Source organism: Notolepis coatsorum (assembly GCF_963971535.1).
Source record: "Notolepis coatsorum genome assembly, chromosome: 5".
NCBI classification, from domain to species: Eukaryota; Metazoa; Chordata; class Actinopteri; order Aulopiformes; family Paralepididae; genus Notolepis; species Notolepis coatsorum.
In genome coordinates this window covers 80769398-80789289 of record NC_140169.1, presented here as the reverse complement: position 1 = coordinate 80789289, position 19892 = coordinate 80769398, and the positions used below count along the sequence as shown (strand labels likewise).

At 42.3% G+C, this 19892-nt stretch overlaps 1 protein-coding gene across 1 annotated transcript in view; it reads right to left on the bottom strand.

Annotated features, from left to right (window-relative positions):
- The window catches only part of znf513a (zinc finger protein 513a), a gene marked incomplete at its 3' end in the record, with an annotated part of 85757 nt that overhangs the window by 31707 nt on the left and 34158 nt on the right, over positions 1-19892 (bottom strand). The window contains exon 3 of the mRNA XM_084314155.1: positions 5699-5833. Within this exon, the coding sequence (XP_084170281.1) occupies positions 5699-5833 (135 nt within the window). The remainder of the gene's footprint in view (positions 1-5698; positions 5834-19892) is intronic.

Genomic DNA, 19892 nt, shown 5'->3' with positions numbered 1-19892 from the left:
ATATTGAAGAAGTGTGTTTTTGGTTGATAAAGTGGGCAGGTTTCAGCTAGGAGAGGGTATCAGGCAGCCAGAAGATGCAGAGTTTAGGGATAAATAATACATAAAGATAGAATAGAAAAGAAAAAGACCATTACACTGCATCAAAAGTAATCAACAAACTATAAAAACTGATCAAACCAAATGGTCTCTTTCTTTTCTTTTGTAGAGGCTGCACCCAGCTAAACTTGCCTTCCTGGATTTTGTACATAATACAAGTTCATGTTAAAAGGATGACACAAAAAGCCAGACCGAGGGCTTGTTTCAGTTTTATAATAAACAATCAAACTGAGCATTTATTTTGCCTGTCTATTTGTTTGGTGGAAACGTGATCATGAAGTTAAAAAAAAAAAAAAAAAAAAAAAAAAAAAAGTAGTGCCGATGTAGCTAGCTATTTTTGCCATGTTCTTGTAGTGTAGCTTGCTACATTTATCTGGGAATAGCTTCCATTGTAGTTGAGCTATATTTAATCGAGAGTAACTTGTAGTGTAGCTTGCTACATTTTCCAAGTAGCTTGCCCATCACTGCCCATCAGAGCTCCCCATCAACACCGCTCTGTCGGGAGGATGGCATTTAAGAAAGTATCTGCTGTTAAAATGACACAAACATTCGTTTTGTGGCATTAACGTTATATAGTTAGTTACACGTTCAATTACATCAGCATAGTATTTACCCGAAGATAGCAAGCAAGCCGTTCATAGCTCGGTTCCATTCCGTACCCAACTACCCATTCTGCAATCTGTTAATAAAGTTTTCAACCAGACAAATGTATAGAAAGGCTTTGTTTTATTATAACATTTGTTGCAGTAAAATCATTGTGTCTCGTTTGGCCATCCTGTGGAGCGCGCTGGTCGGCGGGCACTGCCGGGCAGCTAACGTATTAGCTTGTTGTGGTTCCGAGTTTGACTCGCATTCTCGCAAGCAGATCAATGGCGGCATGCCCCGAAGTAGAAAATGAATAAACGCTTGCCGATTGGTGGTAAGAACAGCAGGAGGTGGGTGCTAGCGGTAGAGCTGCCGCGGTATTGATTATTTCCTTACCGCACAAATTTGCAAAATATTTCCTACCGCCGCGGTTATTACCGCATGCACACAAAAAATGTAAAAAAAAGTTTGAATGCATTTTTTTTTTTAGTAGTAGTAGTCTACTCTTTATAGCATATAGCCTGCCTCTAGTCCAAATGTCTATTTTTAGAGGATGACTTTGCAGCATGAATATTGTTTGGGATTCGGCAAGCACGCATTCGTTATTGAAAGTGAAACACGGATTCGAAGTTTACCCTCTGGTCGTGCGCCGTTCACTCGGTGTCGCGGGCAGGGCTGGTTACCCCCCCCGACCCTTTCTTATTATTATTACTATAAAGTTACTACTTTATAATAAAGGCATTCGTTTTGTGGCATTAACATTATATAGTTATACGTTCAATAACATCAGCGTATTTACCGGACAATAGCAAGGCAAGCAATACTCTATTCATATCTCAGTTCCTTTCTTTGCTCAGAGCGTGCTGAGTTGTCCCATTCTGCGGTCTGTTAATAACATTTTCAATCAGACAAGTGTATAGAACGAAGGGCTTTTATTATAACATTCGTTGCAGACAGTAAAATCATTATGTCTCGTTTAGTACTCCTTAGGAGCGATCGTAGTCCACTCCGGCGGAGAGTTAAAGCTAACGTTATTAGCCGTGTTGTGATGATCTGACATTCAGGAAGTAAAAACCTAATACGCGCTTGCCGATTGGTGGTAACACACTGCATGACGCTACAACGTGTGACGCGTCTCTCTTCTGACCAATCAGTGGTCTGCAATGTTTCACGTGACTTTTCTGGTACCCAATAGGGTCGCTTGGAACCTCGATAGATGAGTAGGGTATATCTGCAGAGCCGCAAGCCCAACGAGAGGAGGGTAATTTATTATTATTATTATAAAAAACAGCGGTGACGCGGTATTCAGCCTACTCTGCGGTGGCCGTGATGTAACAGCGATACCGCGGTAATGCGGTAATCGCGGCAGCTCTAGCTAGCGGTGTGGCGTAATTGGCCGAATCGACTGTCAATCAAAATGGTTCCATTGCATTGGTTGAAAGCTCTGGTTGAGAGAATAGTATCCCGCTGCAGGCCGCCAGAATGGTTCCATTGCATTGGTTGAAAGCTCTGGTTGAGAAAATAGTATCCCTCTGCAGGCCGCCAGACGATACTGGGAGAGGGATAAGGATACCATAAACATATTTCTTGATGTTTCCTTTTTTTAAGTAAGTAAAGAGGCCTACAAATACAAACATACAAATATACAGTAGTTTCATTAAAAAAATTAAAAAAAAATTAAAAAAAATTACAAATACTTATTTTTTGCCACAAGTATCGTATCGGTATCGGTATCGGTATCGGCCGATTGTGTTAGTTGAACAATCGGTATCGGTATCGGTGGCCAATTTTCATATCGGTGCACCCCTAGTAAAAAGGAAACCCCGGCGTGGCACTCAAAGTGTTAAGATGCAGTTTAAGATGAGTCTTGAACATTGAGTATGTGGGGCACTCTCTAATCACAACCTGTAGGCTATTCCAGTAGTTACCACCTTTAACAGAACACAGTTTTAGCAAAGATAGTATACCGAAAAGGCACCTTACAGTCCCTTCTACTGATGGCCCTGGTGGTAATGCCAGTGTCTCCTTTTTGTTCAAAGTCACTGCCTTTTTTATTAGGCCTAGTTGTTGGCTACAACTTTGCCACAGTAGGCATTAATCACTTAATAGTTCAAATGTCTGTGTCCCATTCCCGTTTGCACACGCAGATACACACACAGTGGGCCAGTGACTTTGGTGGTATGTGCTATTGCACAGATGTGTGTCCCGTTTGCACGCACGAACAGTACAAATATACATTTATTTTTGAAAAAAGAAAAAAAAACTGTTACTTGAAATATTTTCACTGTGCTCCTAAATATTTTTGTGTGCTCCTAAATTTTTTCATTTAGGAGCACATGTGCGTAGAGCCCTGACCTTAGCATGTCTTTACCATGCTTTTTGTAAACTTTATGTACATTATAACGGTTATGTCGTATTCTTATTAGGGGTGCACGATATTGATTTTTTTACCCCGATACCGAACTTTATGCTCCTCAAGGCCGATACCGATATTTATTGTATTATACAATTTTTTTTTAAATGTATATTCCTGTAGTTTTGACCTAACCAGATTTATCATGACATGAGTGTTACTACTATGAACAAAACAAAGCCAAGACAACAGTTTCGACTGATAAAGTGACTGTATTTATTTTTCCAAATAAATATAATTTGAATCAGAAAATTCACAATCCGTCAATAACTTATAATTAGGGATGCTCGATATTGGCTTTTTTACCGATATACCGATATTGTCCAACTCTTAATTTCCGATACCGATATCAACCGATACCGTTATATGCAGGGTTGCCCCCCCCAAAAAATGGAATAATTTCAGGTAATTAACATTACATATCTCTTGTTGTGGAATTAACACAACATTATGCATACTTTTGACAATAAATAAAATTAGAATTTGTTCTTACTTGCTTGTCTGGGTAAATAAAGGTTATAGAAATGTAAAAAAAAATATATATATCTTTTTTTAGACCGATACCGATATTTTCCGATATCATATTTTAATGCCGATATCGGCCGATAATTATGATTAGCTCGGAGGAGAGCTCTCGCTCCAGAGTCACTCTGACCCATTTTAACACTTTCTCTGCCAGAGACGCCTAAACTTGTCATTCCCCGCCATGCTAATTCTGCCAATGACGCCGTAACACGTCATTGAGATCATTATTTCAAAAATCTGTGATCGCAATCATATTTCTCCCCCGGAGACTTGAGATCTACTGTTGATCCCCTCTCAACTCTCCAACGGTTCAAGAGCGCCATCTGGTGGCCGATCGGCGGATCGCCCAAACCGGAAACCGGAAACGGAAGCTGGTGCTCATTCCAATTCGGTCCGATCACTCGCTAATAGTCCCGGGACTCGAGCTAGACACAATGGATAGCAATCCGTTACCAATAACTCGATAAACAACATGATTTGGACGTATATACTATTATACAACCTGGAGATGGATCGCATATTTCAACATCCCATAATAGGAATATTTCTGCTCCACGCTCATCGCCCAACGCTACGGTGAGTTTCAGCGTTTTTTTTTAACGTGTTCGATACTAACTGCTCTAATGATCATATCACCCACACTAGATGAATCATCTAACGTTGGCCACGGAATTATAAACGACCCCCCCCCCCCCATCCGGTCATCATCAGATCATACGTAGTAACTTCTAGAAGCACGTCCATTTGAAATTTTTTATCTCGCACAGATCGCTATCAAACTGTATTTGATCATCAATATAATGCATTTAGGGCTATAAATCACGTTCTGGAGAAAGCTGCAGAAAACGATAAAAACATACTTATACTTTAGACCGTATTTTAGTATGAATATGTGAATGAAAAAGTATAACGTTCCTACGTCCTGAACGATGGATAATTGACGTTGAATGGGCCATAGTAATGTCAATTTAGCAATACAATTTAAAAAGTTATAGCCCTGCAAAGAAGGGGAACTTCTCCATAGACAAATAGAGCTGGCAGAGAGGGGTATAATGATGTACATAATAGGGGTGCACCGAAAATTCGGCCACCGAAAGTTTTCGGCCGAAAATGGCCAAAAATGGCCTTTCGGCTTTCGGCCGAAAGAGTTTTTTCACCGAAAATATATCACCGAAACAGAAGCAACCTAACGCGTGTTGTTGTGATGATGTCATCAAAACGCGGATTCATTACATGCGCGCTGTGAGCTCTTCAGTCCTGCGTGATACTCCTCTTGGGACTCGGGAGCAATGCATCTCCTCGGGAGTCGCGCTGTTTCTACAGTATGTAAACTCCGCGCGCAACAAGTCCAATAAATGCGTCTTTAACATTTATCCTTATTTACTATATATATCACTGAGTGATCTAATATGCATATTATTCAGAGCGAGAGGGGGAGGGATTGTTTCTCTCACATTGACGCTGTCTACTGTGCCAAAATCATCTGGAGACTAGAAAGGTGTGCTCAGTAGAGCACAGATGTCCGCCTCTCTCTCTCTCTCTTTCTCTCTCTCTCTTTCTCTCTCTCTCTGATTGATTGATTGATTGAAAACTGTATTAACAGATTGCAGAATGGGTACAATACAGTACAGCTCAATACACACAATTGTTAAGGGGATGCAGACCAGAGAAAGACTTTCGTCTTGTTTACATCAGGGTCCCCCATTTTCAATTCATCAGGACATATATGACATACATGACATACAGATAGACAGTACTGCTACATCTATACATTTATGACTTACCAGATTTGCAAACACAGTACTGTTTGTGATACAAAAAGACCCATAATAGTGATTATTTATTATTTAAGTTAAGTTTAGCCATAATCATATATTTTTCCATAATGCATCCCTAGTACATAAGCCTGGCGAAGAAAGTGTTAAAGCCCACTCCGCGCTCACTTCAAAATCCACCCGCTCCGCTCACATGCTCTGCTGCGGGCATGACCTCCCGCATTTCGCTGTATGCTTGTATGCCGTGACAAATTAAACTCTTGACTTGACTTGACTGTTAATGATAAAAACATTCATCACAAACCTGAGAATTTTTCCAGGCCTAGGATCTTGTTGTCATGATCAGGATCACCGAACTCAAGGTCTTGTCCCAGAAGGAAGTCGCTTTCTAAGGTGAGGCTTCCAGGAGCTTCAACGGCTACAGCATCATCAGAATCCACTAAAAGGTGGAGAGGGGAAACAAGACATGTATTAATAATAACTAAGGCTGAGACAACAAGCCATTTGGAAGAATCGATAAATCAGGACAAAACTATCGATAAAGATATTTTTATTATTATTTTGCATGTAAAAAAATGCATTTCTTAAAAAAGAATTATTTTTATTATTTAACGTTAGTTCGTGTGTAACGTTAAATAATAGTTTGTAACGTTAAATCTCTTTTTTTTTCTTTTAAGAAAAAAGTATTTAAAACTTTTTTTTTTACGCATGCAAAAAAATCGATAAGTGACGCCACTTATCGATTTCACGCAGTTATCGATAAGTGGTCTCAGCCTTAATAATAATAACAACTACTATTTACTCTGTTTGTTTACTCAAGAGTATATCTACTGAGCACCAGGGTTGTGCTCAATTCCAGCTTTTCTGTTAATTTAAAATACTGAAAAACATTTGTTATGGAGAGGATCACCACATCCAACCTATTAACACTTTGAGTGCCAAGAACGAGAAATCTCGTTATTTAATCGTTATTTTTTTTATCATCGATTTCCATAAATTTTTCATCAATCTAGCCTCACGTTACCAGTGGGGATCTATCTGAGCTCGAACAGGGAAAATACCGCCCCCTATCGTCTCTCAGGATGGTATTGCACCCATTGGATTAGACTGAATGAAATGGATGGGAAAAAAAGAGTCCGGATTCCACATTTTACTTGTCAGGCATGTAACCGGAGACAATCCCAGTCATTGCCCACCCTCAGAACAGCGCGGATTATGCGTTTCCAGTACCCAGCGTTGGATCAATAAACGCGATCGATATTTGGAATGGCGAAAAGGAATTGGAATAATGTTTTTGGAGAACATCTGATCTGAGGTAAGGAATCTATTTTACCAGTCTTGGGATAATCAGAGTTTTTTCACCTATATCTCAGTGTGTCCCATATGTGTGTATGTGTGTGTGCGATCAGGAAATAAGATAATCGATTTTTCAGCCCGCTTCTATACAACCACAGTCTGACACTGTTGACCACTAGAAGCTGCCCAGTACAACCACAGTCTGACACTGTTGACCACTAGAAGCTGCCCAGTACAACCACAGTCCGACACTGTTGACCACTAGAAGCTGCCCAGTACAACCACAGTCTGACACTGTTGACCACTAGTAGCTGCCCAGTACAACCACAGTCTGTTGACCACTAGTAGCTGCCCAGTAGGCTTGGGCGGTATGACGGTATTACGGTACATCAGGGTATTTCAATACTGTGATGTCACAGACTGTGCGCCAAATCACAGATGCGTTTCTTTATATTACACTGACAGTGTTTTAACAGGGACGGCTGGTTGGTTGTAGTGCACAGCATGCGCCAGCAGAGGGCAGCTCTCCCTCTCTGTCAGCAGAGCAGGATGACGCCACGCGTGTGTTCCTGTCGGTCTTCCATCTCGCATGTGTGTATTAATCTGCACGACAAATAAAGACTTATTCTTCTATAGAATGCGGTTATGGACCGGTGGCGGTCCGTTTATTAAAGTAGAATGGACCATGGGTCAACTTCCAGACATCGGATGATTGTGGATTCGGGTATCGAAATGTTTTTCTAAAGTTTTGAGAGTACGGATTCGTGCGTGAATGTGGACCCGGGAACACGTTGTTTGGGTAAGTCAGTTATGTTATGGTTAAGCGTATGGAAGATGAACGTATGAGGGTCCGGATATCTTTTCTTCGAATGCGGGATGTTAATAATAATAATATAATTGTCCCGAGTTATGAATGCCGGGTAGGGCTGTACCGAATGCTTCGAAGCTTCGATCATAATGTTGACATTCGAATTCTAAATCAACATTCGAATTTTTTATAAAAAAAAATTTATATATTTTTTTCAATCAGTTTAAACCAATGGGGGTTTTCTTCACAGTTGCAGTTAAAGATTAGGTTACACTAATATTATAATATTATACTATAAGACGTCACCATCACTTTCATACTAACCATGCCCTTATTGGATTATTTATGTTGACGAAACTGATGAGTTATATTCATTAAAGAAAGTTGATTTAATAAAAGTAAAAGACTCATTTAATCAGATTAATAACTTTATTCAAATTGAGGATTTAGTTTAAAAAAATAATAATACTTTTTTAAATATTAAATTTTTTTGTACGTAAATATTTTTTTATAGACATTCGAAGCTTCGTTCGAATACTTCAATCGAAGCTTCGAATGTTAAAAAATGACATTCGGTACAGCCCTAATGCCGGGAGTGTATGTTGTATGTGCGTATTGGCAGGGGTTTAACGGCTTAAGCTGGGTTTTGATTATCAGTTAATTGATGCAGATTCAATTTTGTGCGTCTGTATGTGTACGGTAGTTGTGTACTACCGTCGTGAGTTTGTGAGTCACATTGGTCTAATTTCAGCCTCCGTTATACGTTCCGTATGACTGGTTTTATATCTGTGTGTCTCGAATGTGCGCGCTGTGCAGTCTGTTGGTAACATGGGTCGCTAAGGAATTTAACGTGTGCTTGCTTACGGTATGTAGAAACAATGCAAGATAACGAGACCTTTCATTATAACGTCTTGCAACTATGGTTATGACTAAGATATCACATATTTACTCCCGGAAAATCTTTATGTATGGTGATAACGAGTATATTGTTAACTTAGCCGCCGCCGCCGCCCCCCCCCCCCCCCCCCCCCCAATCCCACAAAATAAAATGCTCAGGGAGCCGCACAACCTATTTACCCTTAAAATGAAGATAAGTGTATAACATTTTATATATCCCCAAGCATACCCCACATTTAGCATAAAACGCCTGACAATTGCATACCCAAAGTAATTTGCGATTTATTATACTTTATACTTATAGCACACAGTTTGTTGCAGTAATGGAATTATAAAGCAACAAGAAGAAAAATGTTGACTTTTTATTGCTGTTTTTACCTGTTATAACAAAGGAAAACCTCAAACTCTTATGAAGAGGAGAAAGAATACTGGCTGTGTAGACCTATTTTTAAATAAAACACAGAAGAGGAGACAAAACACTGGTGTCTGTAGACCTACTTTGAAATAAAACCCTGAACTATTCAGGTATATTTGAGTCCTTCCCTTATTTGTGAAATCTATAAAATAAAAAGTAAATTTTTCACTTTTCGCATATTATGCACCACATATCAGGCATTAGGGATGGGTACCTTTCACATTTGAACAGATACCGGTACCTGTGAATCGATACCGGTACCCAACGGTACCTTTTTTCAGTACTTTAGTCTCAAGAAATGTAATTTACCTACCTCAGTCGTAAAAAAAAAAAAAAATCCAAACTTCAAATAACTACAATTTCGACAGTTTTCGGCTTGTCATTGCTCCGACTGCTTTGTTGTTGAATCAAGTCAAATCCTAGGTAAGCATATATTGTGCGTGTGAACGTTGACATGAAGAAAAAAAAAGTAAAAAAAAAAACGTAAAAAAAAAAAATACAATTTTTTTTTCTTTTTTTGGTTTCTCACTTGATTCGATACTCGGTAGTACCGACGTGTTTCGGTTCGGTGCCTCAAAAGTACCGAATTCGGTACCCATCCCTATCAGGCATACAGGTAAGCCTGCATTGTTAGTCGAAGGCAAAGATTGAAAGACAAAGACTGAACTATCCACACACAAGCACACACAAGCACACACACAAGCACACACACGACACGCACGCTGTGCACGCTCACACACTAGCAGCCACTTTAACACTCATGCCGCACACACGCACTCTTATGGCCAAGAGGAAAGGCCACTTTAAATTAGTATAACAGGAACAGTGTATTGCACTACTAAAGCTACCTAGCATGTCCTATATGCTCTGTAAATACTATGTACAGATACCGAGATGTCACACCATGTTACCTGTTTATTGCACAATGTTTTTTTTTTTATTGGATTCTATTATATGTTGTACCACTGTATTTTTATTGGATTCTATTATATGTTGTACCACTGTATTGCACATCGTCGCGGGCAAGACCACCCGCATTTCATTGTATACCTGTATGCTGTGACAATTAAAACTCTTGACTTGACTTGAAGATGGACAGAGACAGTGGAATCTATCGCCTTCACACACTCCAGCCGAAAGGCGTGGCAGACCATGAACAAGCTGACAGGCAGGTCGACAACCACAGCACAGTGTCCCATCACGGCAAACTCCATCGCATCGCTACTGCTGAGCAACGGCCGCTTCCCAAATGCAGACAAGGACTTCGCCAGAACAACATCGGCAAGAGTCCATGAGCTGCACAGGGCGATGGGATGCGACTCCAACCTATGCCACGATTTCACAGCACAAGAAGTCGAGCAGGCCATCAGACGGCTGAAAACCAGTAAGGCACCAGGCGTTGACAACATCCACCCGGAATACATTAAACACCAAGGCAAGAAGGCAACCGACTGGCTGTGCTCCTTCCTCTCCATGTGTTTCCGCTGCGTGAGGCTGCCAAAGATCTGGAGCCGAGCCAAGGTGATGTAGAAGCCGAATAAGCCTAGCGACGACCCCAAGGGATACCGGCCCATCTCACTACTATGTGTGCCTTTCAAGCTCCTGGAACGCCTCCTCCACTCACGTCTCAACCCAGTGATCGACCCCCAGCTGCCCAAAGAACAAGCTGGCTTTCGAAGTGGTAGGTCTACGGCAGACCAGGTGATCCTCTTGTGCCAAGACATAGAGGACAGCTTCCAGGCAGGTGAGAAGGTTGGCACTGTATTTCTGGATCTCACAGCCGCATATGACACTGTATGGCTGCGTGGTCTCCACATGAAGCTTCTGGAAACTATCCCAGACAAGCACATGGTGAGCTTCATCATGGAGATACTGAGCAACCGCAGTTTCCGGCTACACACCAGCAACGGCCAATGCAGCAGAGTGAGGAAACTTAGGAATGGCGTCCCACAGGGCTCAGTGCTGGCACAGATGCTGTTTAACATCTACATATACGACCTGCCTGCAACTCAATCAAAGCAGTATGGCTATGCAGACGACCTGGCCATCCTACTCAGCAAGCCAACTTGGGAAGCAGCCGAAGAGGGCCTCACTGAAGATATGAAAATCCTGTCTTCATACCTGAGGAACTGGCGTCTCAAGCTCAGACAATGTCTACAATGTTCCACCTTAACAACAGGGAAGCGACCCGTGAGATGAGCGTCATGGTGGATAACGTCCGGCTACAGTACCAACATACCCCCACATACCTTGGTGTGAAGCTTGACAGAACACTGTCATTCAAACAACACCTGGAAGTAGGGCTGGGCGATATGGCCAAAAACGTTATCGCGATAAAATTATTAAATTATTTTCATATAACTCGATATCGATAATTATCTTCGATATAATGTCTGTCAAGTTTAATTAACTTCTTATGCCCGGCGCCGATGGACGGGCTATTAATAGACTTGTTTTGCTGCTGCGAATGTCTCGAGTTGATGTCGTTATCAGTCCGCGCACGTTAGCAGTTAGCTAGAGCAAGCGGTGTATCCCATGACAATGTACTAAATATGACCATAAAATACTCTGTTCCGCCCCAATACATTGCAACGACGTCCACCGTATACCCCACACTACTATAACCGTTACCCTCAGAATTCAAAACACACACCAACTCGGCAGGTAAACTATAAAATAGCACCGTGCAAGCTAATTATCCTAGCCAGCCTTGTTTACTACTTGAGTCATACCTCTCTACGTCTCCTTCCGCTGTCGGCCATCTCCTTCACTGATTGGTTGTTAGTGCGTGTGCTCATATCTAGGGATGGGTACCGAATTCGGTACTTTTGAGGCACCAAACCGAAACACGTCGGTACTACCGAGTATCGAATCAAGTGAGAAACCGAAAAAAAAATTAAAATAAAAAATCTTTTTTATTATTATTTTTTTTTTACTTTTTTCTTTTCATGTCAACGTTCACACGCACAATATATGCTTACCTAGGATTTTACTTGATTCAACAACAAAGCAGTCGGAGCAATGACAAGCCGAAAACTGTCAAAATTGTAGTTATTTGAAGTTTGGATTTTCTTTTTTTTACGACTGAGGTAGGTAAATAAAATTTCTTGAGACTAAAGTACCGAAAAAAGGTACCGTTGGGTACCGGTATCGATTCACAGGTACCGGTTCAAATGTGAAAGGTACCCATCGTCCCATCCCTACTCATATCCAAGCTTGGAAAATCGATATATCGAAACTTTGCGACCACGTTTCATGTTTATTTCGAGGAAATAATTTATCGCAATAGTTATCGTTATCGTTTTATCGCCCAGCCCTACCTGGAAGGTGCCAGGGGAAAAACAACTGCCCGTGCCGCGCTGATACGACGACTAGCCGACACCACATGGGGAGCCTCAACAAAGACACTGCGCATCTCCTCACTGGCCCTGGTGTTCTCTGCCGCCGAGTACTGCGCCCCGGTCTGGTGCCGTAGGACCCACGTGAAGAAGCTGGATGTTGTTCTCAACAGCGTCCTGCGGACAGTCTCTGGTTGCCTACAAGCCACACCGGTAAACCAACTGCCCGTACTCGCTGGTATTGCCCCGGCTACCATCAGACGAGAAGCAGCCACACTGGCCCTTTCCCGCAAGGCACAGATCAGTGCATCCCACCTCCTTCACAAAACCACCACAGAGACACCACGACGTGTGCGCCTAAAGTCACGACACCCCTTTTCCATGCAAGCCTACAGGCTACTCCACACAACACCATCCGACACGTCCAAGGCCTCCTGGGTCAGGACTAGATGGAGGGACCAGTGGAGGTCAGCAGAACCATCCAGGCTGCACCTCTTCACCTCTGGACGTCCCTGGTCAGGACTTGCCCCGGAAGCAGTGGACAACCCTCAACCGCCTAAGGACTGGCGTCGGACGCTACGGTGCCTCAATGAAGAGGTGGGGCCTCAAGGACAGTGCCTCATGCGAGTGTGGAGCCCCTGCACAGACTGTGGAACATATCATCACCAGTTGCCCCAATCACCGGCCACCGTATGGAGAACGCGATCTGATGGAACTGGACGATGAAACGTTGGCCTGGCTTGCCTCAACGGAGCTGCAGGTCTAAAGACTAAATATTTTAGTTGATGAAATATTTTTTCATTTCAGTGTCACAGTATGACATTGATCTCCAAAATAAAAGAAAAAAAAACCCGTAGCCGCAGGTTGCCGACCCCTGGGTTAAGCCATAGCTGCTTGTTTACCGTCTGTGTTATTGTATCATGGTTCTTGTTCCACACAGGACTGCTGCCGTGGGCTATGCATGGCACATTTTTGTGTGCGACGCATGCATTTACATTTGCATGTAGGAATTTAGCTGACGCTTTTATGCAAAGAGAGAGAGACTTACAAATTGTGTTCAACAAGTCTGCAGGAGGAATACATATCTGGCAGCTAAGGGTAAATGGTGTTGTTCGTCAAAAGCTTTTCTTCCGGCTTTGGCTACCTAGTGCGCCTGCGCTGTGATAGCAGCCAAAGCCGGAAGACAAGCGCGTTGAGCAGTGTTGCCAAGTTTATTAAAATGATTTAAAATGTTTATTAGCAGGCGGCTGGGTGGCGCAGCGGACATTGCGCTCGTCACCAAAGCAAGAGGCTCCGGGTTCGAATCCGGCTGTCTGCGTTGCCTCCGGCTTGGGTCGGCCATCATACTAACTCAATTAGTTAGCGGGTGGGAAGTCGAAGGGTGGTAGTCTGGTCATTGTGAACAGCGACTCCTACAGGTTGGTTGGGGCGCCTGCACAGCAAAGTCAGGAAAAATGGCAGGGGCAGTGTGAGCCAGAATGAGTCCGCGCTGGCAGGTGAAAAGATGTGACAGGCTGCCTCCACATGTATCGGAGGGGACATGTGATGCAAGGCTTCTATCCTCCCTACAACCGGCCAGTGGGGGGCACATGAGAGCAACGATCAGGGGAGGGAGAATTGGCATGAGAGGTAAATTGGGATGGGAGAAAAATCACAGAAAAAGGAGAAAAAAAGTAGATCAAAAAGGAATTTTAAAAAGTGTATACTTCTTCCTACTCCTTTTTCGAACAGGGTAAACTATGATTTGTTTATCCGTCTCTCTTTGTCGTCTTTTTTATTATCTTTTGTATATGTCAAATGAACAGATATATTTTAGTTTTTTATACTTGTTCTAAAATAAAAATCTTTCATTCATTCATTCATTCATTCATTCATTCATTCAAAAGAGCATACCATACTCCAATGTTGAGATACCATATGAAATATGTACCTAGTCCGAATTGTGATCTATGCTCTCAGAATGTACCTGGTACATTTAAGGTGTTATGGTGTGGGATTGTCCAGAGGAGGGAGACTTCTGGGGGAGGGTGGCCCTTGCTCTATCCAACCCGACTGGCAAGACGATCCCCAAATAATCGATTATTCTATTGCTTTAATGACGACTCGAATATAGATTTGACTGGAAAAGAGCGAAAATTTGTGGCTAACCGGTTTTGACGGCAGAAAATAAATTAGTAGTACAAGGCTGGGTCCCGCCCCATGCGCTCTGCACAAAGAAATGGTTAAGATTATTTCCTAGATGTCATACTGCTAGAGCTCTCCACGGCGAGGGTGAATAGAGCCAGGGCGGGGGCCGGTGGAAATGTGGAAGGGAGCTGCCTCCACGGTGGGGAAGCTATTAGGCTAATAGAAAATGAAAAGAGAGGACTCTGCACACAGAGACCAGAGAGGGAGGGTTGGGCAGCGTTTGGATTTGAACGATTCCGGTTCCGATTCTCCATTTCGATTCCTGTTCTAAACGATTCTCGATTCCGATTCTTTGAGGTGCAGGTCAAAATAGGTTGCAGCTTATTTCGCAGGAGATCTTTTTTTTCTTTTCTTTTTTTAATCTTTTTTCATACTATTCACATTGTCAGTTGACTTGATACAGTTTAATTTGGTTGCTGTACTGTAACTAGGGTATTAATTGACAAAGTTTAAAAAATATATATATATATATATATATTTTTTTTTAAATGAACCCTTTCACTGCCACACGACAGCCGGTTAACCCTTTCACTGTGACAATACAGAAGGTTAGCCCTTTACTATCACACAACCGACGGCGATGCTCCATCATTAGCATCATTAGCTCCGCATTTGCGGAGCTAATGATGCTAATGATGCTAATGATGGAGCATCGCCGTCGGTTGTGCGATAGTAAAGGGCTAACCTTCTGTCGTGTGGCAGTGAAAGGGTTAAGAATCGAAATTAAGAATCTAAATGCAAATATGTTATGTTCCAGAACCGGAAGTTAGGAACCGGTTCCTATTAGAACCGGTTCTCGGTGCCCAACCCTACCGGAGAGGGAGGGAGGGCTTGTGTTTTTGTTTTACCCTCTGAGGTACACGTGTTTAGGTTGGACGCCGAGTCACATTGACTGACATTTGAACATGCCATTCTTTTCAATAAAAAATTGTTGACAAAATAAAAAAGAATCAACCACCTTTAAAAAACCACTAAAGTTCAGTTGAAATGGTGAGTACTTTGAGTAATCCGATTACTCACACGCCCATCCCTAACAGCGGCACACGCAACACTGTAGTGGGTGAGAGGACTCGGTGGGCCAGACGGTAGCGTGACGTGTGGCTACTAGCTGTAGTTAATATCGGGACCTCGGGGGAAAGACATGAGGCGACAGAGATGATGCACACACGTCCTTTTATGCAAGGAGGGGTCATGAAATCTTGATTTCAAACATAATCTTTTTTTAACAAACTTGCATCAACAAATTTCCTTTTCAAGCACTATAAGCCAGGTCTGTTGTGGGGTGCTCCAGTAGCACACCATGTACCGCGCTGCGTCGCGGAATACCGTGCTGCGTCGCGGAATACCGTGCTGCGTCACGGATCTGGTTGACTCCGAGTTCGATTCCGAGAATGTCTTCCCCTGCTCTCTCTCCCGTTTCACTCTACATCTGTCGGTCATGCTTGACCAGAAAAGCGATAAACGCTAAAAAATGAAGCTTAAAAAAAAAAGAAAAAAAAGCCAGGTCTGGAGTATAGGTGAATAATAATTAGAAAATATTTATTTACAATCCAACACCTTTTTGAACATATTTTCCTAAATAAGTCCTTACATTTTCTTTTTTTATCATTTCATTTGGGCTGTGGGGGTGCTTAACACTTTGAGTGCCACGGACGAGATAACTCGTTATTTCAATCCAACCGTTGCGTGCCAGGAACGAGATATTTCTTTTATTAGCGATTTCCATTCATATTTCATCAATCTAGCCTCACGTTACCACTGCAAACTCTCTGAGCTCCATTGGGAAAATTTGTATTTGTATTTATTGGTTTAAAATACAGAGACAGTGGATATTAAGGAACATTTGACTGTAAATATGCCAGTTTAGCCAAGTTGGCTAATTTTCAACTGTAGTCTCTGGGGCAGGTGACATGAGCACAACAATAATTAAAACATAGTACAATAATTAAAACACAGTAGGAATCAATATAGGTTACAATACACTAAAATACATACAAATAAATACATAAAAATACCGCCCCCTATCGTCTCCCGGATGGTACTGCACCCCTTTGGAATGGATTGAATGAACCACATGGGGAAAAAACAGTCCGGAATCCACATTTTACTTCTCAGGCAAGTAACCGGAGCCGATTGCCGTCTTTGTGGTCCCGCATAACAGCGTGGAATAATGTGTTCGAGCACCCAGCGTTGGATAAATAAATGCGATCGATATTTGGAATGGCGATCAGGAATTGGAATAATCCTTTTGGAGAACATCTGATCTGAGATAAGGAATCTATTTGACCAGTATTGGGATAATCAGAGCTATTTTCACCTATATATCAGCGTGTGCCATATGTGTGTATGTGTGTGTGTGTGTGTGTGCGATCAGGAAATAAGAGAATCGAATTTTCAGCCCGCTTCTATAGCGTGCATATACTATCGATAATCTAGCGTTTATTTGAAAACTATTCATAAATAGGCCGAAAAATGACAACGTGTTTTGTGTATTACAGTAAAGGGCGTTTATCACAGAATCTTCTGAACATTTCAAGAAACGAGCGTTTTTCAAAATGGTATAAAACAGAAATGAACCGATTAAAAAACAATCCGTTTCGACAATGTTGACTGCAAACAAGTCATTGATAAGCGACGGCCACATTAGACACATAGCCATAATTTAAGATGTTTATGCAGGGCTGTACGCTACGCTTTTTCACTAGGGGCACACTTGCCCCTAAATGAGAAATTTAGGGGCAAAGAATATTTTTTAGGGGCAAATTTTTTAATAACTATTTTACCATTATAGTAGGGCTGGGCGATATGGCCTCTAAAAGATATCGCGATATTTTTACATTTCCTCTAAAGCAGCGATTCCCAACCTGGGGTCCGCGGACCCTTTTTGGTCCGCCAGGAACTGCAGGGGGTCCGCCAGACCGCAGATGATTTGAGGTCTATTTTCACAAGTTTTTCTGTAATTTTTTTTTCTTTCAGAGAAATATTTAATTAGCATATTTTTTATCATCAGAAGCATGAATAGTCTCTCTACTACAATAAAAAAAAAAGATAAATAAATAAACATCTAGACATGATTTTTGAACGTTAACAGTACGCGAATCAGTTGACTGTATCACTTTCCGTAGCACGCTGCATCCGCTGTCAATAAGCAACACGCGAACAGCAGCAACATGTGTGACAAACGAAAAGGAGATGACGGCAGCTCGTCATCTGCAAAAAAGATTAGGAATCGCGATAATTACATAACCATGGGCTTCACTGAGGGACCAGACAAACGACCTGAGTGTGTGATTTGTGGAGAAAAGTTGGCAACCTCGAGTCTGAAGCCCAGCAAGCTGAAGAGACATCAGGCGACAAAGCACCCAGAAACAGTTGGGAAGGATGCAGACTTTTTTCTGAGGAAAGAACAGTCTCTCAAGGCGAACAAGCCTATTGATGTTAGAGCAGCGTGGAGCAGGGGTGGCAGTGATTTACAGAAGGCTACCGAAGCCTCCTTTGAGTGTTCGCTTTTAATTGCAAAAGCAAAGAAACCGCACAATATTGGTGAGGAGCTCATCAAACCAGCCTGCATCAAAATGGTTGAGAAACTGTGCGGCCCACAGGTGGCGGATAAACTAAAGTCAGTACCACTCTCGAACAATGTAGTGAAAGACCGAATTGATAAGATGTCAAGTGATTGTGAGCAGCAGCTGTCAGAAAAGCTTAGAAAGGGTCAATTTGCCATACAACTTGATGAAACTACAACTGTCGCAGACGAGGCTGTGCTCATCGTTTATGTGCAATATATCGAAAATGAGGATCTGAAGCAGCCAAGCAGGACATTCTCATGTCAGTCAACCTCACTACCACCACTCGAGGTGAGGATATTTTTACTGCAGTAGATTCTTACTTCATGTCCCAAAACCTCTCTTATGATAATTTAGTTGCATGCTGTTCCGATGGAGCTGCCTCAATGATGGGAAAAAACAAGGGATTTAACAGTCGCTTGAAACAGAAGGCCCCCCACTGCATAATATTTCACTGTATGATCCATCGCCAGGCACTGGCCAGCAAAAAACTGTCTGACGACCTCAGTGAAACACTCGCAACTGTAGTCAAAGTTGTTAATTTCATCAAAGGACGCCCCACCAACAAGCGTCTATTTGCGCAGTTATGCGAGGATGAGGCCCACCAAACGCTGCTGCTGCACACAGAGGTGCGTTGGCTATCACGGGGCCGAGTGCTTGTGCGCTTCATGGAACTACAAGAGAAAATAGAAGGATTTCTTGAAACGAATAACCCCGCGCTTTCAGAGAAAATGACAGTCATTCTGGATCAAAACGGCATACCTGGCTGACATCTTCACTCTCTACAATGAAACGAACAAGCGTCTCCAAGGCGCAGAGGCCAACATCATGCAATGTAAAGAGGCACTCGACGCATTCGTGCGTAAACTGGAGTATAGAGTCGGGAAAATGGATAAGGGAGAGCTGCAACAGTTCCCCTTACTGCAGAAGCAATGCAGAGATAACACTGTTCCCGTGTCTCTTCGTCGTGAGTTTACCAGCCATATGATCGCATTGCAAAAAGAGATTAAATCACGGTTCGCTGACACAGATGAATATCTATCCAAGGAAGCGTGGGTATTGGATCCCTTCATTGCCAAAGTTGAGGATGTGGAATACCTTGATTGCGAAGATGAGCTCACGGACATCCAGGTCGACTCTGTCTCAAAGAAGTATTTCCAGGTATGATAATGTATAATGCGTGTGTGCATGTGTGTGTGGTCTGTCTGTGTGAGTGTTTGTGCATGTGCGTGTGTCTGTGTCACCGTTCTACCGTTGATATCGTATTGGATGTATAGGCTATTCTGCGTCTAATGTAGGCTAGGCCCTGTAATAATAATAATAATAATAATAATAATAATAATAATGTGGACATGAGTGTTGGACACATTTAGCCTAAAAATATTTCATCCATTCCTCCATTACAGGAGCACGGATTTAAGAAGTTCTGGATAGTGAAGGGATCCATCATTGCTCCGAGGCTCGCACTGCATGCCACCACCAGGATTATACTACCGTTCAGTACCACATATCTATCGGAAACGGCTTTCAGTGCACTTGTCGCCATCAAGACAAAAGCGCGCAACAGACTTGACGTACACAATGACTTCAGAATGGCTGTCACGCACATTACACCTGACATCTCAGGCCTGGCAGCGCACATGCAAGCCCAAGGTTCACATTAATGAACCTTCGTCACACCCAGCTAGGACAGATTCTCTCTGCTACTGATTCGAATTTCCTGTCTCATATTTAGTTTAATTTGTTGCATTGATTTGTTCCATAAATGCAAACCGTTCACCATTCGGGCCTGATTTGAGAGGATGAATACAGGATTTGAATATTGGCCAAACATTTTGAAATGCATATGGTGCAAGATTAGATTTGTTGATTGAAGGCACAAGTTAAAGAAGCATAGTGGGTCTAATTGTGATGCATATGCCTGTGTATAAGCAGTTTGTTATTAAAATGACAAAAAAAAGGTATTAAACCCAGCTAGGACAGATTCTCTC